The sequence below is a fragment of the Acomys minous genome (assembly GCF_964271855.1).
Source record: "Acomys minous genome assembly, chromosome: 18".
Taxonomy (NCBI): domain Eukaryota; kingdom Metazoa; phylum Chordata; class Mammalia; order Rodentia; family Muridae; genus Acomys; species Acomys minous.
The window spans coordinates 33,853,677-33,880,536 of NC_140501.1; the positions used below are offsets into that span (position 1 = coordinate 33,853,677).

The 26,860-nt window shown below is 39.9% G+C and overlaps 1 protein-coding gene across 2 annotated transcripts in view; it reads left to right on the forward strand.

Moving 5' to 3' along the window:
- DIAPH3 (diaphanous related formin 3) overlaps positions 1-26,860 on the forward strand; it is a 454,594-nt gene that overhangs the window by 24,250 nt on the left and 403,484 nt on the right. For both annotated transcript variants that reach the window (XM_084767928.1, XM_084767927.1), the window contains one exon: positions 22,244-22,420. In XM_084767928.1, the coding sequence (XP_084624054.1) occupies positions 22,244-22,420 (177 nt within the window). The remainder of the gene's footprint in view (positions 1-22,243; positions 22,421-26,860) is intronic.

Below are 26,860 nucleotides of genomic sequence, written 5' to 3' on the forward strand. Positions count from 1 at the left end.
AAAGCGGGGCTTGTTATATCTCCTCTCCTTTCTCTTAGGGTTCTCGTGGGTTGCATACAGTCTGAAGTGTATTGAAGTGCTGGCTCCCGGTTCTGTGCTTTTTTTTGTCCCTTTTTGTCTCTTTCAGAATTGTCTCCTGGTGGGCAGACAGAAACGCAGTTTGCCACATTTGCCGCAGGGCTGTCCCGGGAGGGTGCATCACATGACAGCTGAGCTGTGATAAGGGAATGGGTGCCTAGGTATTTTGAGGACCCTTTGTAAGGTGCCTGGCCTGTTAGAGCTCAGGGAAACGTTGGCTGCTGATGCTTTGATACAATGCTGGCAGGATGTTTGTAATTACAGTAGGGCTTCTCCAAAGCATATATGATTCATGTGTGCTTTCATGTAGAATTTTGTAACGTGAATAGCTGTGTTGGGACGGAACATGAGAAAAGTCAGAAGAATAGCCTTTTTCTGTGGTCCTACATTAAAGCAGCTGTATCTTAGAAACACTGACTGTGTAGCAGCACTAATGTTAGAAACTCCTCCATCCCTTCAGCTGGGGAGATAGCTCAGGGGATAAAGTGCTTGCTGTGCAAGTGTTAAGATCCAGGTTTAGATCTCCAGCACCCTAGAAGCTGGGTGAGGCAGTGCAAGTCAGACACCCTAGTGGCAGGGATGCAGGTACAGCCTTGGGACTTAAAAAGAAATCAAGGCAAACACCTTACCCCACCTGCTGGCCTCCATGTGCCTCTGCACGCCTGAGTGCACCTGCGTAAATGCATGGGTCAAACCCTTCACCCCACACAAAGAAAATAAAGAAACTCCTCCCTTTAGGCTGCTTTGTTAAAGGTTGGCAAGGGTACTCACTTCAAGGCTATTTTTGTGAGTTATCAGAATTGAATTTGGCAGGAAATAGTCTTGTTATAGGCACAAAGGATTACCACAGTGTTGGTTTCTCCTTAAGTAAACCTTAAACAGTGCCCTTTAAAAGCAGACCTTTACATTTTCCACATTTGAGAAAGCAGGTGAAGGTGCTAAAGCAATGAAAAGAGTCCTTGCTGTTTCTCTGTTTAGACCTGGGTTGTAAAGTTTTCCTCAAGTAAAAAGGTAGGGAAGGGGGGCGGGTGCGGGAGGAAAGGGGCAGCGGTAAGTAGGATGATTTGGACATGAGTTTCCTGCTGGATTATCACCCCAATCCCCTTCCCACTTTTGGGGTTTTCTTACAGCCATTTTTGATATTTCTACTGGACTCCTTATTTCTTTTATGCCACTATATAGGTAAATGCATTTAACCAAAAATTTTTTTTTCTGTTACCATTTTGGGCTTTAGTCATCTTTTTGACTAGGACCCATGGTAGGGTGTCACGTTTGCTTTTGTGTCTCAGCCCACGCCAACCTACAAGTCGATTCTCCATTGGAACTAAAGTCTCTCTAACCAGTATGTGATGCTTCTAAGCATAACGAACTCTGCTCTTCTCCTCTCTCTTTCTGTCCACTTTTCTTCGCTCTTCTCCATTACTTAAGAAGCAGAATAGTGATCTAATCCACTAAGTGCATTTGACGACCCACAAATAACAGCTAGAGCTAGGAAACAAACACTACCCTGCAGAGACGCTGGAGGAAGTCTTTCCATTAGTGTCTGTGCTTTGTTGCCTGGAGGCTCCTGCGGAGAGAGGTTAGAATGACAGTTCTGTCAACAGTTAGCGGTGGCAGTTTGAGTAAGTAATTAGCTTTTACGATTTGATATCTCTGTTTACAGGTATTGTTCAAGGGACAATTAAGTCAAAGTGCTTGGCAATTATGAAAGTAGGTGTGATAAGTAAACGTGCATGTGTCAGCTGGATGCATGATATATCCAGTTATAAGCTTAAAGTCTGAAAATATTTATAATTATGCATATGCTATAGTCATGATATGAAACATTTTTGTACCCTAAAGGTTCTCTCTGTGTCTCTTTATGGCTAATGTTCCTTGTTGTCATATTTTTTTTTTTCCCTACTCTGATCTACCACGCTTCTCTACCTCAGTCCTCTCCAATACCCCAGCACCAGGTAGGAGAGATAGAGGGTTTGTAGGGAGGGGGGGTATTGAGATCTTTTTATTACTTCTGCTGATTGGGGTATTCAGTACTTGAGGCAAGTCCAATATTTGTCTAGTCAGGATATCTCCAACTTCCTTTCTTGTGTCTTTTCTCTCAACCACTTGCTGGGGCCGGAACCAGCAGGAGGAAGAGTCGTGTCTCCTGTCTTGGGGCTCCCTCTCTAGACTCTCCAGAATTAAGCTATCTTCACCTAGCAAAGTCATGCCCTTGCCAGAGCAGTCTGCTGCTGTGGACATTCTGAGGCAGCTGCATATCCCACACCTGGAATTAAAACAGAAACATGTTTATACAACATAACTGCCTGTTTGTTTTTGTTTTTTTGAGACAGGATTTCTCAGTGTGTAGCCTTGGCTGTCCTGAACCCAATTTGGTAGACCGGGCTGGCCTTGAAGTCACACAGATCCACCTGCCTCTGTCTCCAGAGTGCTGGGATTAAAGGCGTTCACCACCAGTGCCTGGCTACATAACTGGGTGTTTAAAGACACCTAAATTCTCACCACAGTTTTGACAAACACTTGACAGATATCTGAACTTCAGGTTGCAAATTCACAGAAGTGGACTCTCACAGTGTGTTGGACTGTGTCTGGCTCATATTTCAGTGAGGCTTTAGAAGGTTCTTCCTGTTTTGTCGTTATTTCGTGAATAAAGTCATTATGAGCATTTGCTTATTTATTGCTGTTTTTTTGGGGGGGGGGACATACACTTATGCATTTTCATTGTTTGGATGTGGCGTGGGGACCATGTGCTAAGTATATGCTTAACCTTAAACGAGGTTGACAGTTTCCCCTGATGACTGATGATGTTGACTGTCTTTCTGTGTGCCGGCTTCTCATTGTTTGCAAGGTCTATTTCTAAATAAAGAACTGCTGAAATAATCTACTTCTTCCTTCAGAGAGTCTTGGTAGTTTATCTTTTAAGTAATTTCTTTTTAAAACTTCACTTACGTTGTTGAATTTACAGACTTAATGTTGCTTATGGTATTTTCCTATGCTTTCAATGTAGGATGCAGTAATTGCCATTTCTAAAGCTGATAATGATAATTTGTGTCCTCTGATCTATTTTCCTTGTTATTCTGTTTGAAGTATGTCAATGTTACTGATTATTCAAAGAACCAGTTTTTACTAGTGATTTTATTTATTGCTCATAAATAAACACACACACACACACACACACACACACACACACACAATTTGAGCTTCTATTTGAGGGATGTGTTAGTGTCTCTCAGTTGACTCTAATGCCTTCAAGTGCTGGTTAGTTTTTATCAGGTTACCACATGCTGGAGCACCTGGGGAGAAGGAGCTGCACTTGAGGAATTGCGTCCATCAGATTGTCCTTGGGTCAAGTCTTTCGGTCGTCTTTCTTGATTAATGGTTGATGTGGGAGGGGGCCAGCCTATGTGAATGCTTCCACTCCTGGGTAGGTGGTCCTGGGTTGTATAAGAAGGCAAACTAAGCAAGCCAAAGGGACCTAGCAGTAAGAGGCTTTCTCCTGCTTTAGTCTTTGCCTCCAGGTCCCTGCCTCCACTTCCCTCTATGATGGATGGCTACTGTTTGCCAAATAAACGTGTTCCTTCTTCAGGTTTCTTTGTTTTGCTTTTATCACAGCAACAGAAAACATAACTACTTCATTGTCATTGAACTGGGGATTTGTTTTCCTTCTTTCTTTTTTCTTGTTTTTTGAGACAGGCCCCCTCTGTGTAGCTGTGCCTTTCCTAGAAATTGCTCTGTATATCAGGCTGGCCTCGAACTGAGAGATCCACCTGCCTCTGCTTCCCTGAGTGTTGAGATTAAAGGCGTGTACCATCATTGCTTGGCATTTGGAAATATAATTCTCAATTAACATCTCCTTTGAACTATGGGTGTATTTTTTAGTCACCTATTGTTTAAATCTCAAATGGTTGTAACTTTCCTAACATCTTCATGCAGTTTGTTATTTTCTTGTGGACTCGCTATAGTATGTGTGATTTCCAGCCTTGCCAGTAACTTTTGCTTTATGTTGTAAACTATTTTGATGAATATTCTCTGTGGATTTTGCTTCTATTGGAATGAGTGGAGTTTAGATATTGAGAGTTGATATTTTTCATGTATTTTCATTCTTGGGTATTTTGCCTTTGTTTATTAACAATTTTTGGTTTTTATTTATTCCTTTCATTTCTGTCAGTTTTACTTTTCTGTGTCTGAGCTTTGCAGGTAAGAGCATGTTGTTGTCCCTTTGTATCCCTCAGGGTTGGTTCCATGACATCCCATGGATTCCCAGCTCTACAGTTGGCTCAGTTATTTGTGTGGAGCCTGTGTGTATACTCTTATTTACTTTAGCAATAAGGCTATCAGGAGGACATGAAAGCCATGGTCTTCCTCTTTCCTTCTGGCAAGAGCTGAGCCCAAGGACCTGGGAGGGATGGGAAGGATATGGTGGGTACCCTGCCCATAGGACCACGGAGGCAGATGTGTGTGTCCACAGGGTACAGACATCTCTGCAAGCACAACTCAAGTAGAAACAAGGATATAATGTCCCATTTTCGAATTCCAAAATTCAAAGGCCAAGCTCAATGAAGAAGCCTGGGCTCTCCTTGCTGTGGCCTAGCCCTTGCCAGTGAGTGTGAATTCCTTCTAAGTCACAATATTATGCTGTACTAGTTAGAAGACCAACTCTACATATTCCGCAGAGGGCTAGTTGCTTTTTACTTTATTTGCTTACTGTCTTTGCATTTGAGTGAGCGCGTGTGCGTGTGCGTGTGTAGAGGTGAGAGGATTAGCTTGTGGGAGTTGAGCCCCTCCTCTGCTTTGTGGCTTCCCGGGTTGAGCTCTGACTGTCAGCTTGCCATCTTATTGGCCTGAGAAACTTGCAGTTTAAGCCACATTCTGTTCTATAGCTATTGGAGTGTTTGTGGAGGGCTGACCGTGCAACGTTACTGTGGTTGTGACTTGGTAAGCACTATGAAATTACCTTTTAAGATTCATAGTATTAGTCATTAATTTTTACTTCCAGCAAATTTACTACATTTCTCTTCCTTACTTGATGTAATTATTGGTTTTTTTCTTTGAAGAACAGACATTTCTTGTCTTCAGTGAGACCAAATTTCCCAGTTTCATACTCGTCTGACCTTTCCTTTTTTCTTTCTATTGTGTGTGTGTGTTTTGTCTTCCTGTCTTCCACTGTTATTTCTTCAGGTTTTTTTCCCCCGCATCCCCTGCTCTTCTCTCTATGTGGTGCCTTACTTGGATGATTACCTCTGAAGATTGCAAATACCACTGATACCTCTGACCTTTCCTTCAGTTGAGACATATTAATGCACTGGCCTACTGGATACCTTCATATAGATGTCCCATTTACTCTAAGAACTAATGCCCTCCGTTAGACCCTTCACTTACCTCCTACACTTGTTTTTATTCTCACATTCTCACATTCTGTTGTAAGGGAGCTTTACCCATCCAGTGTTTCTTTTTGATTATTTCTGGACTCTTTAAATTCCGTCCGCCAGTGTCCTCATTTTCACTAGTTTGCACTCTTCAGGCACTTCTTTCTCCCTAAGAAGCTATGGCTTGTACAGCAATCAGAGTTACCTATCTATATTGAACCACAGATGATATACTCCATTTGAGAGTTCTTATTTGTGCCTGCAATAGATCTAGGGATTGTTCCTTAGATTTTTTAAAAATTTAAAATATTTTTTATATAGTATATTTTAATCACTGTTCCCCTTCTAGGTCTTCTCCTAGATCTTCCCCACCCTCCCACCCATCCAGCCCCATGCCTTTTTTTTTTTTTTTTTTTTAAGAAAAATAGGTCACTGGGTGCAGTGGCACATGCCTTTAGTCCTTGCACTTGGGAGGCAGAGGAAAGCAGATTGCTGTGAGTTGAGGTCAGCCTGGTCTACAAAGCGAGTTCAAGACAGCCAAGGATACACAGAGACCCTGCCCCCCAAAAACAGGAGAGAGAGAGAGAGAGAGAGAGAGAGAGAGAGAGAGAGAGAGAGAGAGAAGAAAACAAACAGGTTAATAAGAAAACAAACCAACCAGAATAAAATAGAGCAAACAGAAAAACAGGAAAAAACTAAACAAAGAAAAAGCACAAGAAACACATACACCCACACCCACACCGCCCCCCCAACACGTGTACGCACAAACTCCTCATCAAAACACAAAATTAGAAACTATAATAGATAAGCAAAACACAAGGTGAAAAAAATGCTCAAACAAAGCATTATGTGACAATGGATCTCCACAAATACCATTGTGTTCATATACTGCTGAGCATGGGGCTATCCTTAACTATGGTTTGTATCCCCTGTGAAACTCCATTGGAGAAAACAGATTTTTCCTTCTTGAGTAGTTGCCAAGTAGAGGTAGCTTTTGGGTCAGAGATGGGATCTCTTGTCCACTTCTCTCAGTGCTTGGGCTCTGATGTGTGCCTGCTGCCACAGTCTCCGTGAGTTCACATGTATGTCCTGTTGTGTCTTGAAGGCACTGTTTCCTTGGCATCTTCCGTACTCACTGGCTCTTCATCTTTCTTCCTCCTCTTCTGCAGAATTCCCTGAGCCCTGAGGGGAGTTCTCCCAAGTCTCTCACTCTCTGCACATTGTCAGGCTGTGGGTGTGTCGACTACCCAGGGAATGGGGATGTGCTGGGAGGACAGGCCCCTGCAAGTGGCCGGGTATGTGACTGGCTGACTGGAGCAATTGTAATGGTGGACAGGAGGGTGAGTGAAAATTTCATACCTAATTTCTAGAAAAGTGAGTTTACTAGGTTCTCAGGTAGAGAGTGTTGCTAGGTAGAGGTGGTTGACATGAAGAGATGAAGGGATGGAGGAAAGCTGAGTTCACAGAAACCTTTGGTAGAGTGCCCAGGGAATGGGGATAGGGTTGAACGCAGGCCTCTGCATGAGGTCTGCTACAGGGCTAGGAATAAGACCCCTACTTTGGCATATTAACATGGCTTATAAGGCTCCTGCAGTAAGATCCTGTTTTTGTAACTTGGAATAAACCCCTTAATCAATATGTGGCTCTTCAAGTAATAGAGTGGTTATTTAGGGACTATAGTAACTGGCTGTGAGCTTATGCTAGAGGCTTGGAGCGCTTCAATGGAAAACATGTCCCTATCATGCTGATATGGCTGGCTGGGTTTTCTGTTCCCCAAACACATTTAAGATAAAAGTTTGAATCACTACAGAAAATTCCTAACTAGGGTATTGTGGTTACTGACTGTAATTTACATTTAGTACTGTATAATTGCTAGCTAGTATCTGGCATCCCAAGTACAAGCTATGTAAGAGCATTTAGTCCTCACCTCAGGGTCTTAGTACTTTATTACCGTTTTAAATGATGGAGACAGGGAGGCAAGAGAGTTCAGGTAACCTGTTCACAGCCACTGTGACAGCCAGGGAACTTGTGGCAGGCCTGCGAAGGTGTTCATGCAGAGCACTACGCTGCTGCAGCAGAAGTCTCCTACTGACAGTGCCCAGTGTGACCCCAGAAGTAGATCTCTTTTATCTTGTCATTCAAGTCATCTCTGTATGGGACATATCGTTTCTGAAACTATCACAGCCATTTAACCTTAATCCAGAGAAAGGTTTTATAATTGTGACGGCTGACCATATCTCAGAAGCTGTGATGAGAAACCAGTTATTTCCAACATTTCTCATAAAACTGAGAACCTAGATTCCAAAGGAAAAAAAGATACTTGAGAGATGCCAACAGGCAAAGGATGTGCGATTGGTTTTGGCTCTAAGAAAAAACAATTTCTATAAGAAAGTCTTTTCATAAATCCCGCCATAGCCGTGGCTTGCTTCCAAAAACAGACACCAGATTCCTGACTCTCTTTAAAGCTGTCATGGAGATGGTGTCTTGGAGCCACTGTGGATTTTGCTTGGTTTGTGCTGGGTTTTCTTGAGTTCTTTGAGAAACTAATCTCTCCTGGTTCCTTTCTCCTGAAGGTTCCATCTGGCCCATCCATGTCATTCATTGTAGAAACTGTTGCCAGATCTTTTCTGTACATTCTGGTTATTTTCTATGTGATTTTTTTTTTTCTTTCAAAGACATTCTAGAAAAATGTAGCTGCATGGTGTGGACTCAATATACCTTGAGATATGCCAAGTCAGGTGAGATATATGTGGAAGTAGATATCACTTGTATAAAGGAAGAAAACTTGATTTAGTTGGTTTGAATTCGTGCCTAGCTTTTGTTAACTTTAAAATATACAAGCTCAACGTTAATATCACTTAATTATTTGACTGGCCTAGGAGGTAGAAATCTTTCTGTACTAAAAGTTCACTTTACGTTTTTACTGATTTTTTTATGTTTTCCTTTGTAAGTCAAAATAAGTGATAAAAGTGTGATCCTTTTTATAGTTATTCTGCCAAACTGTATGTGGAATCTTCTAGGTAAAGTAGGAATACCAGCATGAGCCAGGCCAGCTCTCTGTGTGTAGTACAATACATTGAAAGAAGTTCTATATGATTTCAAGTGTTTACTAAGTCAGGTGGGCCTTCAAAGCCCATTAATATGAGTTAATTATGACTTCCTGTACTTAGGTTTTCAGCAGTGGTTCTTAAGTGCTATCTCAAGATTTTTAAATATTTATGGAATGGTTTAGAGAGCATCTCCTCAAATCAGAAGAAATGTGGGAATAAGATCAAGAGCTTTCAGATGTAACAAAGATGTAAGTGAGTGTGCATACTTGTTTATTCATCTTTTTGTCTACCTCTTCATTAAGCATTTATTGAGTGTCTTAACACTGTCATAGAATATGAAAGTGTATAAGAACGTGTCTGCCTCGGAACGGTGTGGGAATGGATGTGATCGCACTCCATTACTGCAGTGTGGTGTCACAGTGGCTGCTATTGTAGGTAAGGTTCAGTGGATGTTGCAGTGTGGTGTGACAGTGGCTGCTGTTGTAGGTAAGGTTCAGTGGATGTTGCAGTGTGGTGTGGCAGTGGCTGCTATTGTAGGTAAGGTTCAGTGGATGTTGCAGTGTGGTGTGACAGTGGCTGCTGTTGTAGGTAAGGTTCAGTGGATGTTGCAGTGTGGTGTGACAGTGGCTGCTGTTGTAGGTAAGGCTCAGTGGATGTTGCAGTGTGGTGTGACAGTGGCTGCTGTTGTAGGTAAGGTTCAATGGATGTTGCAGTGTGGTGTGACAGTGGCTGCTATTGTAGATAAGGTTCAGTGGATGTTGCAGTGTGGTGTGACAGTGGCTGCTGTTGTAGGTAAGGTTCAGTGGATGTTGCAGTGTGGTGTGACAGTGGATGCGATTGTAGGTAAGGTTCAGTGGATGTTGCAGTGTGGTGTGACAGTGGCTGCTGTTGTAGGTAAGGTTCAGTGGATGTTGCAGTGTGGTGTGACAGTGGATGCGATTGTAGGTAAGGCTCAGTGGATGTTGCAGTGTGGTGTGGCAGTGGCTGCTATTGTAGGTAAGGTTCAGTGGATGTTGCAGTGTGGTGTGGCAGTGGCTGCTATTGTAGGTAAGGTTCAGTGGATGTTGCAGTGTGGTGTGACAGTGGATGCGATTGTAGGTAAGGTTCAGTGGATGTTGCAGTGTGGTGTGACAGTGGATGCAATTGTAGGTAAGGTTCAGTGGATGTTGCAGTGTGGTGTGACAGTGGCTGCTATTGTAGGTAAGGTTCAGTGGAAGTAGCAGGGTCAGCTTGAACTTGAGGACAACAGCAGCCGAGATGAGTTTTGAAGGTTATGTTGGAATCTAGGCTGGCAGTTGTGTTTTTTACCCAGTAATAAATTTGTTTCCTAGATATGAACAAAATGGATTCCTAGTAGAAGCATGCAAATTTGGTAGTTAAGAAGCAGTTGTTGATGTCTTTAGATGCTATTTATGTGTGAGTAATACTGAGTTACGTCACTCAAGTAAAGTGTACAGCTTATTTACTTTTCATTTTATGTATAACTATTAATATTTGAATTAGCATTTAGGATTATTAAAAAAATTTTTAGTGTGTTAGTGTGTCCTTCTTGTGCACAGTTTCCTGACAGATTGTGTTAGTTTTGCTTTACTGTACCAAATACTTGAGATTGTCAGCTTAGGAGGGAGTTCATTTTGTCTCACAATTGAGAGGTTCTCACCATGACCGGGCCTGTTTGCTTTGGGGCTGTAGCAGCACAATGCCTAGGGCAGCAGTGTAGGCCACAGGGGCCCTTTTTATTCCTGGGTAGGCAAGACACAGAGAAAAGAAGGAGTCCTGAGTTGACAGGTACTTCCAGTGACCTGATTTCTGCTAGGTCCTGATTCCTGATTGTCCCTCCTTTTGATTTGCCATGGGCCAAACCAGACTTTAAACCAAACCTTCCAAACATGGTTTTGGAAGATATTCAAAATATGAATTACAACATTCCCTTGCATATGCTTCTGTATCCTTTTTTATGTTTGATGTTTCTGGTGTAGGAGGACTATGCTGTGAATCACCAATGTTGGGATTAGTATGGATTTCTTATCCAAAACCTAAAACCCATAATCATCCAGCACACTCTCTGTGTCCTTAAGAAACCATGGTTAAGTTCCAAGGTCGTTATTGTGAATAAAATAACAGTCCTTCATCATGTAATGCCACTTTTAGTAAGTGTACATGCTAACAGATAGGTTCAGATTAGTATGTGTGCCATGAAATTGCAAGTTCTACATGTAGGTAGGTATCTCTTGGAAAGACCACTGTATGTACTGTCCCACAGTCTGAGAGCTGAAGACTGAATTGACATCAATTAGGTAAAGAAGATGTGATAAATTATAGATAAGGGGGGGGGAGCATGCGTGTTCAGGAGACTATGTTATTGTTATGATTAATAAAAAGAAAATAAGATGATAAGATTATAAGATGCCAGGCAACAGATGTATTATGTGAGCATGGCGGGAGAAGGAATGGGGAAAGGCGTACCCCAGAGAGAGAGGGGGGAGGGAGAGAGAGAGAGAGAAAGTAGTAAAGAGAGGATAGAGAGAGAGAGTAGTAGAGAGAGGCCATGTGGAGGTTTGTCCTTTTATATGGCCCTGGGCAAGGTCACACCCTGTGCCAGGAAAGCAAATGACATCATGGGTAGGTGGACTGAAGGAGAATCCTAACAGTTATAAATTCCATGTAGATCATATGCCGTGAGTGGACAGTGGTAAAGACATTATTCGGTAAGGAGGAAAGGTTTGAGTCAAACTTGATATAAGAATCATGCTAAGATATTTGAGCATAATCTTTTGAGTGATGGGAACATTGGGATGGGTGAGGGTTAAGACTTGCTTTGCGTTTAGTAAGAATTGCTTGGACTAGCTGGTATAGAGAAGCAGGGAAGACTCGGACACTGATTAGGATTGGTGACACAAGGGCCCTGCCCTAGGGTGGTGGCAGCGGGGGTAGATAAATATAAATAGAGATATAAGGTGTAGTCCACATGCCTTGCTTTGGGATTTATTTTTTATTTTTATTTATTTATCACAATTGAGGACATGATAACTAACAAGTCAGCTTTCAGCTTATACAAATCAACATCAGACAGAAGTCACAGTCAGTTCCTATCCCCAGTAAGAACCCCTTGGCTTGTCTCTGCTAAGGTCTATTTATTCGTCTCAACTCCTCCAGACTTCCCAGACCCTCCTACTTTGCCCTCTGGGCCTCAACAGTCTTCTAATGTTTTCTTTCCTTTTTCTCTAATTGGAGCCTAGATGGTCTTTGATGGCTTTATTTTCCTGGTGGCTTCTTTCTTCAAAAGCTCCCTGTTCTTTTTGAATACAAGCCATCAGAGCTTGCAGCCTGTCGCAAGCCTCCTTGTTGGTCTCCAGGTATGTCTTCTGTCCCTCCCACTGTTTCACTGACGGCCTCAGAAACTGAGTTACTTTCTTCCTTTGACCATCATTTTTGTTAGCCTGCTGCATCCACCTTACCAGGCAGGGTTCTTAACCTGGGGCCTGCGCATCACTAGGTAATTTGTGGAAGGACTCATGATATATTTAGAAAGGTTGAATATTTTTCTTAAACTTTAAGTCTAATTTAGTGTTTGTCTCTCTTGTGAATATAGGGAAAAACATAACATCTCCTAGTGCATCAAACAAATCAGAACACAAAGCCCAGTGCCACAGAGTATTTTACCCATGATCAGAAAAAAAAAATCAAGATATTTTCAAACCACATTATAGTTACTAAAAGATTTCTAAATATGGCTTATATTCAATATTCTTTAAAACTAGACGTGTCTTCATTTCTCATTTGGTTCAGTAATGAGTATATATTAAAGCTTGTTAAATATTTGGATGGCTCCATTTTACTTTATCTTATCTTGTAAGTATATATGTATATACACAGACATATATATATATATATATCACTACATAATGTATTAATAGCATTATACATATGGCATTAGAAAGTATCTTGGAAGAGCTTCATACTCAGAATTTATTGCTGTATAGCACATTTCCCACAAACATCATGGCTTAAAGTAAAGGCATCTGTAGGTTCTTAGGTGAGAAAAAGGAGACAATGTAGCACAATGGTTCTGCTTTGAGGTCTTTTGAGCTAATCTTTGAGATGTTGGTTTAGACCGCTGTTTGTGAAATCTTACAGTGTATATCTTTCCCCATCATGTTTCTCTCTTGACAGAAAGGCTGGGATCTCAGTTCTTCCTTCTGCAGCGTGTACACAGGCAGCTCTCAGACATAGCTACTGCCTGTAGAATGCATGATTACAGGAGCCTATTTTCAAGCCATTAAAAAAGTTTTATGAGCATAATTAAGGATGCTTCTCATTTAGCAAGTTTAAAAAAATGTGAAACTTAAATATGAAAAAACATTTAAGTTGACTAACATTTTTAGAGGGGTGGCAGTAAATTTTCAAAGTAGGTTTTGACTAACTTACAAAATTTATAAAACGTAGATTAACAGCTGGAAAAGCCCTTGTGTGATTTTTGAGGATATTGAGGCTAGAATACAGTAGTTGTGAAGACTGTGACTGAGGCAGAGATATTATCACACTGAAGTGACCGGTGGACGTCTTTTCCTCATGATGTGGTATGTATTTTATTGATTTTTAAAAATTCTATTTATGTTTGAGTGTTCTGTGTGCACATATGGTACATGCCAGATGAGGACATCAGCTTTCATTATAGATAGTTTTGAGCTACCATGTGCTTGCCGGGAATTGAATTCAGAACCTCTGGAAGAGCAGACATTGCTCTTAACCACTGAGCCATCTTTCCAGCTCCTTTATTGATTTTTATTTCATGTGCGTTGGTGTTTGGCCTGCATGTATGTCTGTGTGAGGGACTCAGCCACCGGAACTTGAGTTATAAACAGTTTGCAAGCTGACATATGGGTGCTGGGAATTGAACCTGGGACCTCTGGAAGAGCAGCCAATGCTCTTACCCACTGAGCCATCTCTTCAGCCCTAATGTGATATATTCTTATGGGAGTGATATCACTAGTATTTACTAAGGGTGCCTTAGTCACTGTTCTATTGTTATGAAGAGAGACCATGACCAACGCAACTCTTAGGAAAGAAAGCATTTAATTTGGGGCTTCCTTACAATTTCAGAGGTTTAGTCCATTATCATTATGGAAGGGAGCCTTGTGGCATGTAGGCAGATACGGTGCTAGAAAAGCAGCTGAGAGCTGCTTGATGAGAGGGGACAGACAGACAGACAGCAGAAAGGCTTTGGCTCTGGCATGGGCTTTTAAAACCTCAAAACCCACTCCCAGTGACAAACTTCCTCCAACAAGGCCATGCCCCCTAATCTTCTTAATCCTTTCAAACAGTGTCATTCCCTGGTGACTAAGCATTCAACATATGAGCCTGTGGGGGACATTCTTAATCAAACTCCCACAAAGGGCCATTTGGCAGGTGGGCACACTGTAGCTGCTAACATTTACTTTGATTATTGCTTCAGTCTCACATGACTCCTTAATATGCCACACTTGTACTGCCTCTCCTGGGCATGGGCGACTCTGTTTCAGAAATCATTACTGGTTTCTATTTGTTGCTTATTTGCTTATGATTTGTTTTGGACACTTAAAATATTTGTTTTCTTAACATTCTAACGTGTGTGTGTGTGTGTGTGTGTGTGTGTGTGTGTGTCTGTGTGTGTGTGTGTGTGTGTATAACCTTTTCCCGAAGTGGTAAAACATCTCAGAGATGGTATTATTTTCCAAATGATTTTTATAATCTAGGAATGTCTCGTAACTTCAGCAAGTCCCTCAGTTGTAATTAGTAGGCTGCTGTCTGTCAGATTCGGCTATTCAGGCTAAATATATAGGAGAGACTGTAATATTTGTCTTATGCTATGGAACAGATGGTCTCCAAACTTAGTGGTGTACAGCAGACACTTTTCTCAAGTACTCTCTGTCGCCGTGATTTTGGTAGTTTCTTAACTAGGTGGTTCTGACTCAGGGTCTCATGAAGCTGCAACGTAGAGGTTTGCCAGACTGATGGCTTGCCAGGGACTTCCAAGATGCTCACTCATGGGCCGGTGTAGATAGATGACTTCTGTTGGTAAAGTACTGTTTTAGTTTTTTGCCAATGGGTCTCTCTTTACAAGCTCTTTGGGTCTTTTCATGTGTGGCAGTTGGCATATGCCAGAATGAATCATCCAAGAAAGAGGACATAGTGCCATTTGTATGATCTTGTCCTGTAAGACAGAATTGGTAATTTCCACAAGTTCCTGTTGGTCACACAAGTCAGAGGACATGATACACAATGACTTATCTGATGATTCATTTAGTAGGGCCATTATATTGTAGTGGGAAAGAGTAAGTAGTTACTGAATTTATAAGTTGATAACAAAATTTTATAACTAATTTGAAAAGACACTGGAATATAGTGTGCCTTGGAGAGGTCAAGAATGGCCTTTTTATTTGTGGCTGATAGGGGCCAGCAGTTTTCTTTTGTTAACACATCTCTGTGACAGGCATTATCACGAGAATTTACTAAGTCGCTTGGTTATGGGAACACAATAAGCTGGTGGCTAGCAGGGTTCAGCGGTCAGACTCTTGGGTCCTGGTGTTCTTCCGCAAGTTGCTGAGTTAGTAATGAAGCTGATTAACCCATGCTATTTTAGTTGATTCTTTCCTCCTGAAATCGAATATAAAACTGCATGAAAATTGATACATAATTTTGAACAATGTATTTTATATCTCAGGTGCGTATTTGGATAAAATTCATTTTATAGTCAGAAGGAGCTTCTATTTCTCCTGGATTCCATAAAAGCCTTCACCTTCTTCTTGGTTCTAACAAAATGTGTCTCTAACCACATGTAAAATTTCAAAAATTGTAAATTTGTAAAATTGTAAAATGCCTGACAATTACACTGCCCTTTTAAATTAAAAAAAAAAAAGCCATTGACATTTACATTGCTGTAACAATGAAAACTTTAAATAATGAGTTTTCACTATCACCATGTTGTAACTGAAAATCTGAATAGTTTTTTTAGAGGCTTTTTGGTTTAATTAATTTATTTAAGCTGTCATTGCTGATTATCAGTGTGATTACTCAGCATGAGCTAATACTCAGTAGGGTGCTCATTTAACTTCCCTGAAGATAAGTGATATTAATTTATAAAACTTAGTACACCCTAGACACAGGCAGAGCCCTGGTAATTAAATGTGGTGTTCTACCTCTAAATAGTGTAGTAGAATTCCCTCAGTCTTGTGTGTGTTTAATCAATTTTTCAGCCAATGTGAATTGCTTGTGTATTTTACCTGCCTAAGTTGAGTTTCTGGTTTGATTTTAAGGGTAGAATTCCATATAAATTATCTAAGTTTTAAATAAAGATAAGTACATAGATTGTAAAAGACAAAGCATCTTCAGATAAATTGCAAAATACAATAACAGTGACCTTGCTGTCAGTCTTATGGCAGTTTCCTCAATAATTTTAAGTATAAAATATTTTTAAAATTTGACTGTGTCCTATTATGTTTTATTTTAAAGGCATCCATGGAAGATAAGTTACAAATGATTTATCTGCTTGTGAGTGAAATCACTGTTGCATCATTTTTTAAAAAATGAAACTTCCTAGCCATATGTAAAACAGTTTTGACAGTTGAGATCACTTTGATTTGGCTTTGTTAGAGCGCTCAGAATTTACCCTGTGTGATTAATAGAGCATACTGGGTATGCTGGTGAGCTTTACGTTAAGCTTGAGACATTCAAAAGTCAATGTACTGTCCCAGCATAGGAAGAAGAGATTGCATTCCTGTTGTATTACTTTGAAAAACATACTCATTCACCTATTTCCTATCTATCTATCTATCTATCTATCTATCTATCTATCTATCTAATCTATATATTTATGCATGTATGTACCTATCATTTACCTACCATCTATTTATCTCTTTCTTTGTGTGTATGTGTATCTCTCTTTATGTATGTGTTTTGTGTAGGTATCATAGCCTGTGTGTGGAGGTCAGAGGACAACTTGTGGGAGTTGGTTCCACATGGCCTTTGGTAACTTGGGCTAAGGGCGTGTCTTCTGCCTTGTCCATGTCTTGTGGCAGTAGACTTAGATCTGTCTGATTTTTATTACTTTTAGATATTCTTATTTTTAAAAGTACTATTTTTTAAAAAGTACTATTTTAAAAGTACAGTTAATAAACATATTATGAACTCTGTCTCCAATAGAGCCATAGGTTGTCTAGGCTTACATTTGTTACTGTTATTGACATGTTTACGTTTGTAATATTGATATTACATCAGCTTCACTTCATTATAAATATCACATGTTAGTTAACTACAGTTTTGTGTGCTAAGAGTTGGGATAATTTCTCTACTACATGTGTAGAAATTATAGTACTGTAGTAGTGACTATAGGTGGACTAACCCATCACTTGGCTTAAAGAAATTATTTTGGTGTCCCCTACTTGCTCTCAAAGAACACTCAAGACACAGGGTATAAATATACACAGGGTCTAGCCTTTGGACATGTTTTATATTTTTTGCTTCTTCCATAGTAGAGAATAGTTGAGTTAGATGCCAGGGTTTCCTGTGCATACGTGCATTCTATGTCCTCCATGTTCCATATCTATATGGCAGTATAATTACTTGCTGTCCACCCCCTGACTGTACAGCTCACTTGCCTTTTCCTAGCAGCAGCTAACTAATACGTTCTCCGTTCGTCTCCTCATCTTTTTGTACATCTGGGATTCTTCCTCTCACCGTTGCCTTTTAACATGAAAAGCTTAACAGTTTTGTAGTCCTTCCAGGTCTTCTGGAGCCAGTCTCTCTCAGCTTTTGTCTGCATTGTCTTTATTTTGCTTCTCCTTATGAAAGAAATTTGGATAGAGAATTTTGGTATGGTAGGACTTTTCCTTCACACATCAAAGCAGCCATTCCATTTCTCTTCAGAAAAGATAGCTCTCTTCTTCCAGACGCTGAGAGTTGGAGGCCAGTCAATTCAGGAAGGGGCTAACCTGGACCTTGTCCTTTGGTTGGGATTCAGCTCTTCTGTGCCATCACATGATTTGAATACTTGGGATCTGAACATCACTGAAATCTGACAAGCTTTGTTTTAGTGTGTGCTTCCATGTGTGAGTGTGTATGTATGTCACTATGATGGATGCATGTGGGGAGGGGGTACGTGTGTGCAAACCCATGAAAACCAGAGGAGGACATGGAGTGCTTTGCTTTGTGCTACCACTGTCTCTATCTATGTTATCTATCTGTCGTTTGTCATTTATACATACTTAATGTTTAATTATGTGCATATGTGTGTGGGTATGTGAACATGTGAGTTGGGGTGCCTATGGATTTCAGAAGAAGGTATCAGGTCATCTGCAGTTAGGATTACAGTGCTTGTGAGTAGCCCGACATGGGTGCAGGTAACTAAACTGGGTCACCTGCAAAAGCAGTATGCTCTTTCAACTGCTAGGTATTTTGCAGTTTTTCTTATTCATAGATGTAGGTTTTTCACTGAACCTAGAGCTGTGCTGAGGGCTACCAAGGCCAGTAATCTGTCCCCACATGTCCAACAACCTTGAGCAGTTAGGGTTGCAGGCCTTCTTAAACAACATCTGGCTTTGTATATGGATTTGGGGATTTTGACTCTGGCCTATTTATTGGTTTTTGGGATTAGAAAAAAATTAATGTATTTATTCACTTTACATCCCAATTATAGCCCCCTCCCTCCTCTTCTCCCAGTCTCATTCCCTCTTTCCCACCTCCCTTCCTCTATTCCTTAGAAAAGCGGACCCTCCCTCCCACCCCCGCAAGCTCGTCAAGTTGAATCAGGACTGAGTTTGTCCTCTTTCCCTATGGCCTGGCAAGGCAGTCCTGCCCAGGGGGGCGTGATTAAAAAAGCAGGCAACAGAGTCTATATTAAAGACAATCCTTGCTCCCTTTACAGATCCACACGTAGCCTGATAGGTTCCTGTCTGCAAGCATAGCAGAGTATTGTTAATAGTGTCAGCGGTTGACTCTCTTCCATGGCATGTGTCTTGGGTTGGGCCAGGCATTGGTTGCACATTCTCTGAATCTCTGCTCTATTTGTTCTGTTTTTATCCCTGTACATCTTGTAAGCCAGATAAGTTTTGGATCGAAGTTGTTGTGAGAGTCTTGTCTAGTTAGAGGGTGTCCTCTGCAATCTCCATGGTCCCTGCTACTGGGCGTCTCAGCTAGAGTCCCTCTCATATCCTACCAAAGGCCTATTCTGATAGATCTCCACCTTGTCAAAGAGATGCCCCACCCACAGTTTTTTTTTTTCCTTTGAAGGTCATCTTTCCTCCTTCTCTACTCCAGGTCTGATCTCTTCTCTGCCTCTCCTACCTAGTTTGCTCTCTTCAACCACTACCTCTGACTATTCTAGTTCCCCTTCTGAGTGAGATTTAAGCATCCTCCATTTGGTCCTCCTTGTTACTTATCATCTTTGGGTCTGTGCATGTAGTATGTTTTTCCTGTACTATATTGGTAAAATTCACTTACGTGAGTATATACCATGTGAGTCCTTCCGGGCCTGGCCTGGGTTACTTCACTCAGGATGATCTTTTCTATTTCTCTCTATTTGCCTGCAAATTTCATGATTTCCTTGTTTTTAATGGGTGCTTTTTTTTAATTTAAAAATTTTAATTTGTTCACTTTATATCCTAATTGTAGGCCGTTCCCTAGTCACCTCCCGATCCCGTCCTCCCTCCCTCATGCCCTTTCCCTTCCCACCTAGTTCTCTGAAAGGGGAGCCCTCCTTCCATAACTTCTGACCTCAGCCTATCAAGTCTCATCGTGACTGCTTGTTTCCTCTTCCTCTGTGGCCCTGCAAGGCTGCTCCACCAGGGGGAAGTGATCAACATGTGGGGGCCAGAGTCCATGTCAGAAGTAATCGGTTTTTGAGATTTTAACTCAGATCATCTTGCTTGTGAAGCAGGTGCTTCTGACTATCTATTTTACAACAAACCACGGGATAGCTTTCTGTTCTAAAACTGATGCCCATTTTTAGGGCATCTCAGCATTACTAGTTGTCCTTTGTTACTAGTTCCAGTTTGTTCTCTGTTTCTTTAGGAAACTATGGTCTGGTGTGCTGCTCTTAGTTCAGTTAGCTGATATCATGATCCTTTCAAGGCATGGGTGTGTCATGGACATTTCACTCAGGTCTTTCCCTGGACTATAGTGAAGGAAGACAGCTTGCAGTTGCTTAAAGCCCTTTGTGTCTGAGGGAGGAGCTCACTCAGCTCCTGCTTTCACTAACCTTCAGCATACTGCAGATGTGGCTAAGAAAGAATCGACAGGAAGAGTTGGTAGCAGATTTGTTTTTCATCTGGGCTTCATGAGACCACTGATTGGTTTTCTCATCACTCAGTCAGCAACCATGCAACAATCAGTAGGTCGCTGAACATGACTGCAGATTATGTGCCTATCCCTTAGCAATGGTGGAGGACCATAAGGGTGGTTTTGTAAGCTGAGGCTAAAGGTCATAAAGAAATTACTTTTGCTACCTATTGGCATTTCATTCTTTGTTGCCGGTACCTTCTGTTTTCTTTAAAGAAATACTTTCCAAGCCTTATTTCAATTACTTAATGGTATATTCAGCTTGAATTATATGCCTTGATGTAAGGCTCAAAAAGAACAAAGCTTGTCCCCAGAGAAATACATAGGATTTGGATTCCATTCACAGAAGTGGGGAGATAGATAACAAGCTTTCCTAGTTTCAGGACTATTTTAGTTCTATTCTACTTTGAAGCACTGATGAAGCGAATTTAGGACTGTCATTAGAACTTGCTAAGGTTATATATATGTCCCTTTTCATTACTTATAATAATACTTGAGATGATGAGAACACTGTATTATTGAATATTCAGGGCATTCGGACAGGAAAAAACATTTGTACATGCCTAGTTTATATGTAATCTTTGTATTTTCCCTATTTCATTGCCCTCTTTCTCCTCCCAGTAACTCCTCTTTCCCTTTCTTGTGTCTTCAGCTTTCAGATGAATTAAAAACACAGCAACTTTTGTGGCTTGTTAGGATGAGAGCAATGGTATGTTATGACTACTTTTTAAGTTTGCAGGGCCTGACTTAGTCTTAGAAGTCTAACTTAAAGCCGGGCGTGGTAGCACACGCCTTTAATCCCAGCACTTGGGAGGCAGAGGTAGGCAGATCGCTGTGAGTTTGAGGCCAGCCTGGTCTACAAACAAGTCCAGGATGGCCAAGATAACATAGAGAAACCATGTTCAAAAAACAGAAAACAAACAAATAAACAAACAAAAGGAAGCCTAACTTAAATAGACTGTGTAAATACAGTGCATAGTATTTTCCCTAAACATTATCTTCATAGATTATTATTTTTATATGCCATTAGATGACCTATTTCTTTAGTAAATTAAATAATAGCATAATTTTGTTGTATTTTAAACATAAGGATTTGTAGTTATTAGATTTCTCTAATAGTTATACCAGCTGTTTTCTTCTGGTAGAACTATTCTAAATGTGATTTTACCAGTGTGGTAGGCACCAACTACATATATCCCTTGAGCACTTGAAATTTATTTATGCAGCCAATGAACTAAATATTTAACTTAGTAGTCATAAGTAGCTAGTGTTACTATAATGTATGAATAGTTCACTTCTATAATCTATACATTTTAAAACATTTATTTATTTGTTTGTAAGAGGATAGGCCAATCTTATTAGTCCTTTATTCATCTTATATTGAAATTAGTAGGTTTGTATTTATAGCAATAGAGAATTATTTACACAATGATTTTGCTCTGAATCAACATATTTTTGAAGCCTCCTTTTAGACTTACTGTTCTTTTTGAAAGTTTTATATGTCTTGAAATAGGAATTGAGTTTATTTGTGAGGATAATTTTGAATGAATAATTAGCTTTCTAGTCTAATATTAATATAGTTTGTTTTCTTTATTTTTATTTTTTATATTAATATATTTTCAAATAACCACTATTTGTGCTGGTCATGGAAGACATACTGTAACAGTAGAAATCTAGCTGTATTAAGTAAGGTCCTGCTCTGTAGATGTCCACAATGTTCCCAAAGTTCAGCTGTAGGCTGGCATGAACAAAAAGAAATGTTATCAGTTGAATAAGCATTACAGTTCAAAATTTAAATTCCTAACCCATATCCTGTTGTGCCCCTCCGGGGCAATCTGCATGAGGGCACCAGAGAAGGGCAGTGCAGTGGCTGGCTTGCAGTGCAAGAAGTGACAGTTGGTCACTGCTATCTGACTTACTTTTCTGAGTGTCTTCAGTTTGCTTGCCTATAAAGTACAGGTCATCTGGCACCAGAATCTTTAACTTAAAATTGTGTGATTTATTTTTTTAAGATCTGAAATGCATATTTATATCTATAAATATAAACTTATTATTTTCACTATAACATAAATAAGGGACCAACAAGATGGGCTTAGTAGGTAAAGGTACTGGCCAACTACCCTGACCCATCCACATATGTACGCAAATAAATAAATAAATAAATGCTTAGGAGTGTATTGATTATAGTGCAGTACACATTAGAGACTTCTAAGATCTCTTGAGGTTGTATGATTTCACTTCTGCCTTTCAGTCGGATTCCTGCTGGAACCTTCTCAATACTTGGAGTCAATATTGTTACGTTTAAAGCTTCTGATTCTAACATTTGATGACAGTCAGTGACGATATGACTGGCTTTGTGTTTTTTCCCTGTTTTTGGAATAGATAGCTGTTGCTGTATGAGGAAATACTTACTTTTTCTTTTATCTTTTCTCATAGCTGGACAAATTTGCCAGCATAAGAATTCCAGGGAGCAAGAAAGAGAGACCGCCTCTCCCCAACCTGAAGACCGCATCTGGAAGCAGTGATTGCTCGTCAGCATCTTCAGAGACAATGGAAAACCTTCCAAAGCCACTGTCAGAGAATGAAGTCTTGAAACTTTTTGAGAAGATGATGGTAAGAGTTTTGATGCTTTCTGTGGTTTTCAGTTTTATTCAGAGTATTTTAAAAAGTGAAGTATCAAATGGCACCTTTTATATTGAAAAGATTGTGTGGTCTGAGTTCATTTGCTTTTCAGATAGTTGCAGAGTTCTCTCGTCATCAAGGGTTCTGGGTTGTTTCTTTGTCCTTGTTGTATTCCATTAGCAGCCATATTGTTTATGGCACTCCATCAGTTGTGTCTGTAGAACTGTGCTATGCCTTTTCTTGGACAGACATATGGTGCCCTTTGGCGCCTTGGGCATTTGGCCTTTACCTGTTACTTTCTGACAGATTCACCCTTTGATTTTTCATCTGAATAGCTGATTTGATCAGGAATTCATGCATATTAAGTACGTTCAAACCATTTACTAATGGATGCTACTTTTATATAAATTGATTTTTATCTATATAGTTGCCACTTTCAAATTTCATATCTATTATAATTCAAAGCAAATATTTGAAAAATTGCATAAGTAGTGCGAGAAGGTAGTGTTTAAGAATTCAGTTCTTTATAAGTTCAGAGTAGGAAGAATGTATAGTTTTTTTGAGATACCTAATTAATTTCAAGGAAAATATATCAGATAGCAAGTGACAGTATTTTCGGGAAATTTGCAGAGAAAGTCAGCTTGGGCCAAGTGGCAACTGAGGGTTTGTATAGGCAGAGGGAATGACAGTCTCTTGCTATGGAGGAAATAGCAGTAAGCAAAATTGTAGAACTAGTCTCTGAATAGCTCCTGGAACCAGTGAGAGGTCTGACAAGTTAGTTTGGAGTGATAACTTGGGATTCTGAAAGACTTTTGTAAGTCCTTTTGAGGTGCTCTGTGTATTTCCAGGTCATGGTTTATTCTTTATATGTATGCTCTTTTGTCTATCAGATTTGGCAGCTTTATCCATTTTTTTTCCCAATGGAAGTTATTGCATTTGCTCATTAGTGTGGGATCTGATGTGTGCATGAAATCTGGAAACTATTAATAACTCTTCTGTACTCGTTCAGCAGGAGTGTTGTATTATATTGCCTTAGTTTTTATTTTTCACAAGTTTTTGGTTTAGCGTTAACACCTAGAGTGTGAGAAGACCCCCAGATAGAAGAAAACTCAGCTTGTCTTTGTGGGAGTTGTAGTAAGTGCCAGTGGTTGTGAATATACTTGTAATATTTATTACTTGATTCACACAAACTCTAGACTTGGGAAGCTCATATACGATTATACCAGATCCTAATGAAGTGTTACTTTTTTTTTTTTAACCTACACATTTGGAATTCCTTCCCTGTTGACATGATGAGCTGTTATAATCTTGGTCAAAGACAAAGAAACCCTCTTTTTGCCAGCCCTTGCCAGCAGAAGTGATGCTTGTGTGAAGGTGGCTCTCTTTAGGATCACTTTTGCTACCTGAGATGCTGGAGGGAGGGCCTTTTCCTTTCATTCACTGAGCCTGTACCTTAATTACCTGTGAAATTTTGGAATGGTACTGCTCGGGCTCTTCTCAGTACATTAAAATTCTCTCCTTAAATTATAATGTGAGTACCATCTGAGTAAGTAGAGAAAGCAGCCCACTGCTGTTAAACATTATGGAGAACACATTTTATGATCACATGCAGTTACTTAAAAGAATATTCATCCAAGAAATACTGAATATCGTTAATATACTCTTCATTTTGTGATTGCTGGGATCACTTGAAGATACAAGCAAGTATGTACAGGTCAGTTGGATCTGGGCAATTTGAAGTTATTTTGGATGCTTGATGAGTAATGGGCCAGATCGCTTATTAAATTGTAGGCAAGGCTGCTTGGCAATAGCTCTTTTCATTCAACCTTCCTTTTATTTAGCAGAAGTAGACCAGAAGCATTTTTTGGCGTGCTGTTAAATATGCGAGATGCTAAGCTATCTTTCAAACAGAGAACAGATTTTCTTCTCTTTCTGAAGTCTAGATTCTATTAGAATACCTTGAATACAAACCCTGCTCTTGACTCTGATGCTGAAAGCTGAAGATCTGAGTAAATGTCTCTGGCCTTCTTTAAATGTGAATTAGAGACATATTTCTGGGGACCATTGTTTACAGATTTAAAGTTGATTTTATGTCGGTGGAGAAAGCTAGAGTTACTCTGGACTGTCAGTGTTCTGAGTCACGTGGGGAGTGTCACTCTAGAGTATAACCAGGCTCTGAGGCAGTAGGGAGGGCCAGCCTCCATGAACTGAACTTGGAACAGCCATGCAGAAGCATATTTATTGATTGTTATACAGTGTTTCTTTTCTTTTTTCTCTTTCTTTTCCTTCCTTCCTTTTTCTTTCTTCCTTTCTTTCTTTCTCTTCTTTCTTTCTTTCTTTCTTTCTTTCTCTCTTTCTTTCTTCCTTTCTTTCTTTCTTTCTTTCATTCAAACAAGTCCCTAAAGCCCCCAACCCTCTGCTACTTTACTCCTTATTGTGCACTGTTTGCAGTACTCAATAGTGCAAGACATTCTGGGTGTGCCAGGACCGTCTTGTGACCAGAGGCATGCAATGGTTGTAAAGCTCCTTCAGAAAAGCAGCTCTATCAATAAAACGGAAAACAATCACTCCTTTCGTTTTTCTTTTTGAGTTTTTGAGGCAGGGATGCTCTGGTTAGCCTTGGATTTCCTGGAACTTACTCTGTAGACCAGGTGGGCCTGGAACTAAGAGATCTGCCTGCCTCTGCCTCCTGACTTGTGATTAAAGGTGTCTGCCACCACCACTTGGCTACAATTACTGTTTTCTATAATGATTTCATCGAAGTCAAAGTACTTTTAGAAAACAACTATTTACTCTGATGTCTACCCCAGGTACAGTGAAAAACAATTACTCTTTTTCTAATGTTTACCCTAGATACAATGATTTTTACTAGAATTCCACATACTGGACTTGATCTATAGTATTTTAAAGTATATGTTTGTATATGTTCTTTATTATTTGTGAATTTCAAATATACATGCAACGTATTTTGATCATACTCACTCTGCAACCCTTCCTGTAAATCCTCCCACATCCACCCCATTACTGCACCCCTTTTCAATTTCACGATATACACACACACATATGTACATATATACATGTACATCTATATGTAGACTTACATATGCATGTATACATGTAAACACAGGTGTATATACATATATGTAGACACATAAAATATTGACATTGGATAATAAGTTTTAATTATATATTATTCACTGACTCTAATTTGTGTTGCTTATCTATTGGAATGTTGAGAACGGTCAGCCTACTAGGGGCCATGTCCTTAACACTCTTCCTTTCCTAGAGGCCCGCCATCAGCTTTCAAAAAGGTTCTCATTTAGGGATTGGCCTCAGCAACCTCTCCTTCCTGCATGCTAGGATGGCCTGGCTTGATCCAGTAGAGCTCTTGTGCAGGCAGCCACAGCTACTCCAAGCTGCAGAATGCATTAGTTCTTTTATGCCCAGAAGACACTGTTTTGTCTAGATCCTCCCAGACTTCTGACTCATAGGATTCTTCTGGGTCTTTTGTTCTGGGTCTCGAGTCATGGGCGGAGGAAGAAGATATAGATGCCTCGTTTGTGGCTGAGCATAACTTTTTATTAACAAAATTCTCCTGACAGGAACATTTAATATTCAGCTATGTTAACCTTTTGGCATTTGTGCTTGCAAAAGTTTCATCATATTTAAAATTTATATGTAGAGTCTTTGTGTTATAATTGTGCAGTTTTAAAAACAATTATTCCTATTTACCAATTATGTAAAGTATTTAATTTGTCCATGAAGTAGCAACTTTATTTTGAAGAACACTTATTTTTCTTCCTTAAGATAGTCCTCTGAAATATTACTGACTTGATTATTTAATGAATGCAAAGTATAGTGTAATACTTCAACATTTCATTTTTGCTTAGAGAATTGATTTTCTTGGTCTCATAATGGTCTGGTTTCTAAAGCAGTGACAAATGTTTAGTTGCACATTTAGATTTTGTGTTTATTTATAGGTGGGTACCCATATCTATGGGTGCACATGCCACAGTGCATTTACAGAGGTCAGAGGACAACTTGCTGGAGTCAGTTTTCTGTCCACCATGTGGCCTCCAGCGATTGTACTCAGTTTGTTAGGCTTGCTGACAGACACTCTTATTTGCTGAGCCATCTCCCCCACTCTCAGCTAAATGTCCTAAGAGCTTCCCTCAAGCTTTGTTTATGTTTTGGTATCTACTGAAGGCTCGTCTTGGTTTTATGTGAGTCTTAGATGTATGAACTAGTTGGAATCAACACTGGATATACATACAACCTTGATATCTGTCGTTAGGATATACATACAACCTTGATATCTGTCGTTAGGATATTCATACAACCTTGATATCTGTCGTTAGTGGATACTCTTGCATTGTTTTAAGAAGTTTTTAAATTCTATTAATTTTTTCAGATTACAACTCAATTGTTATC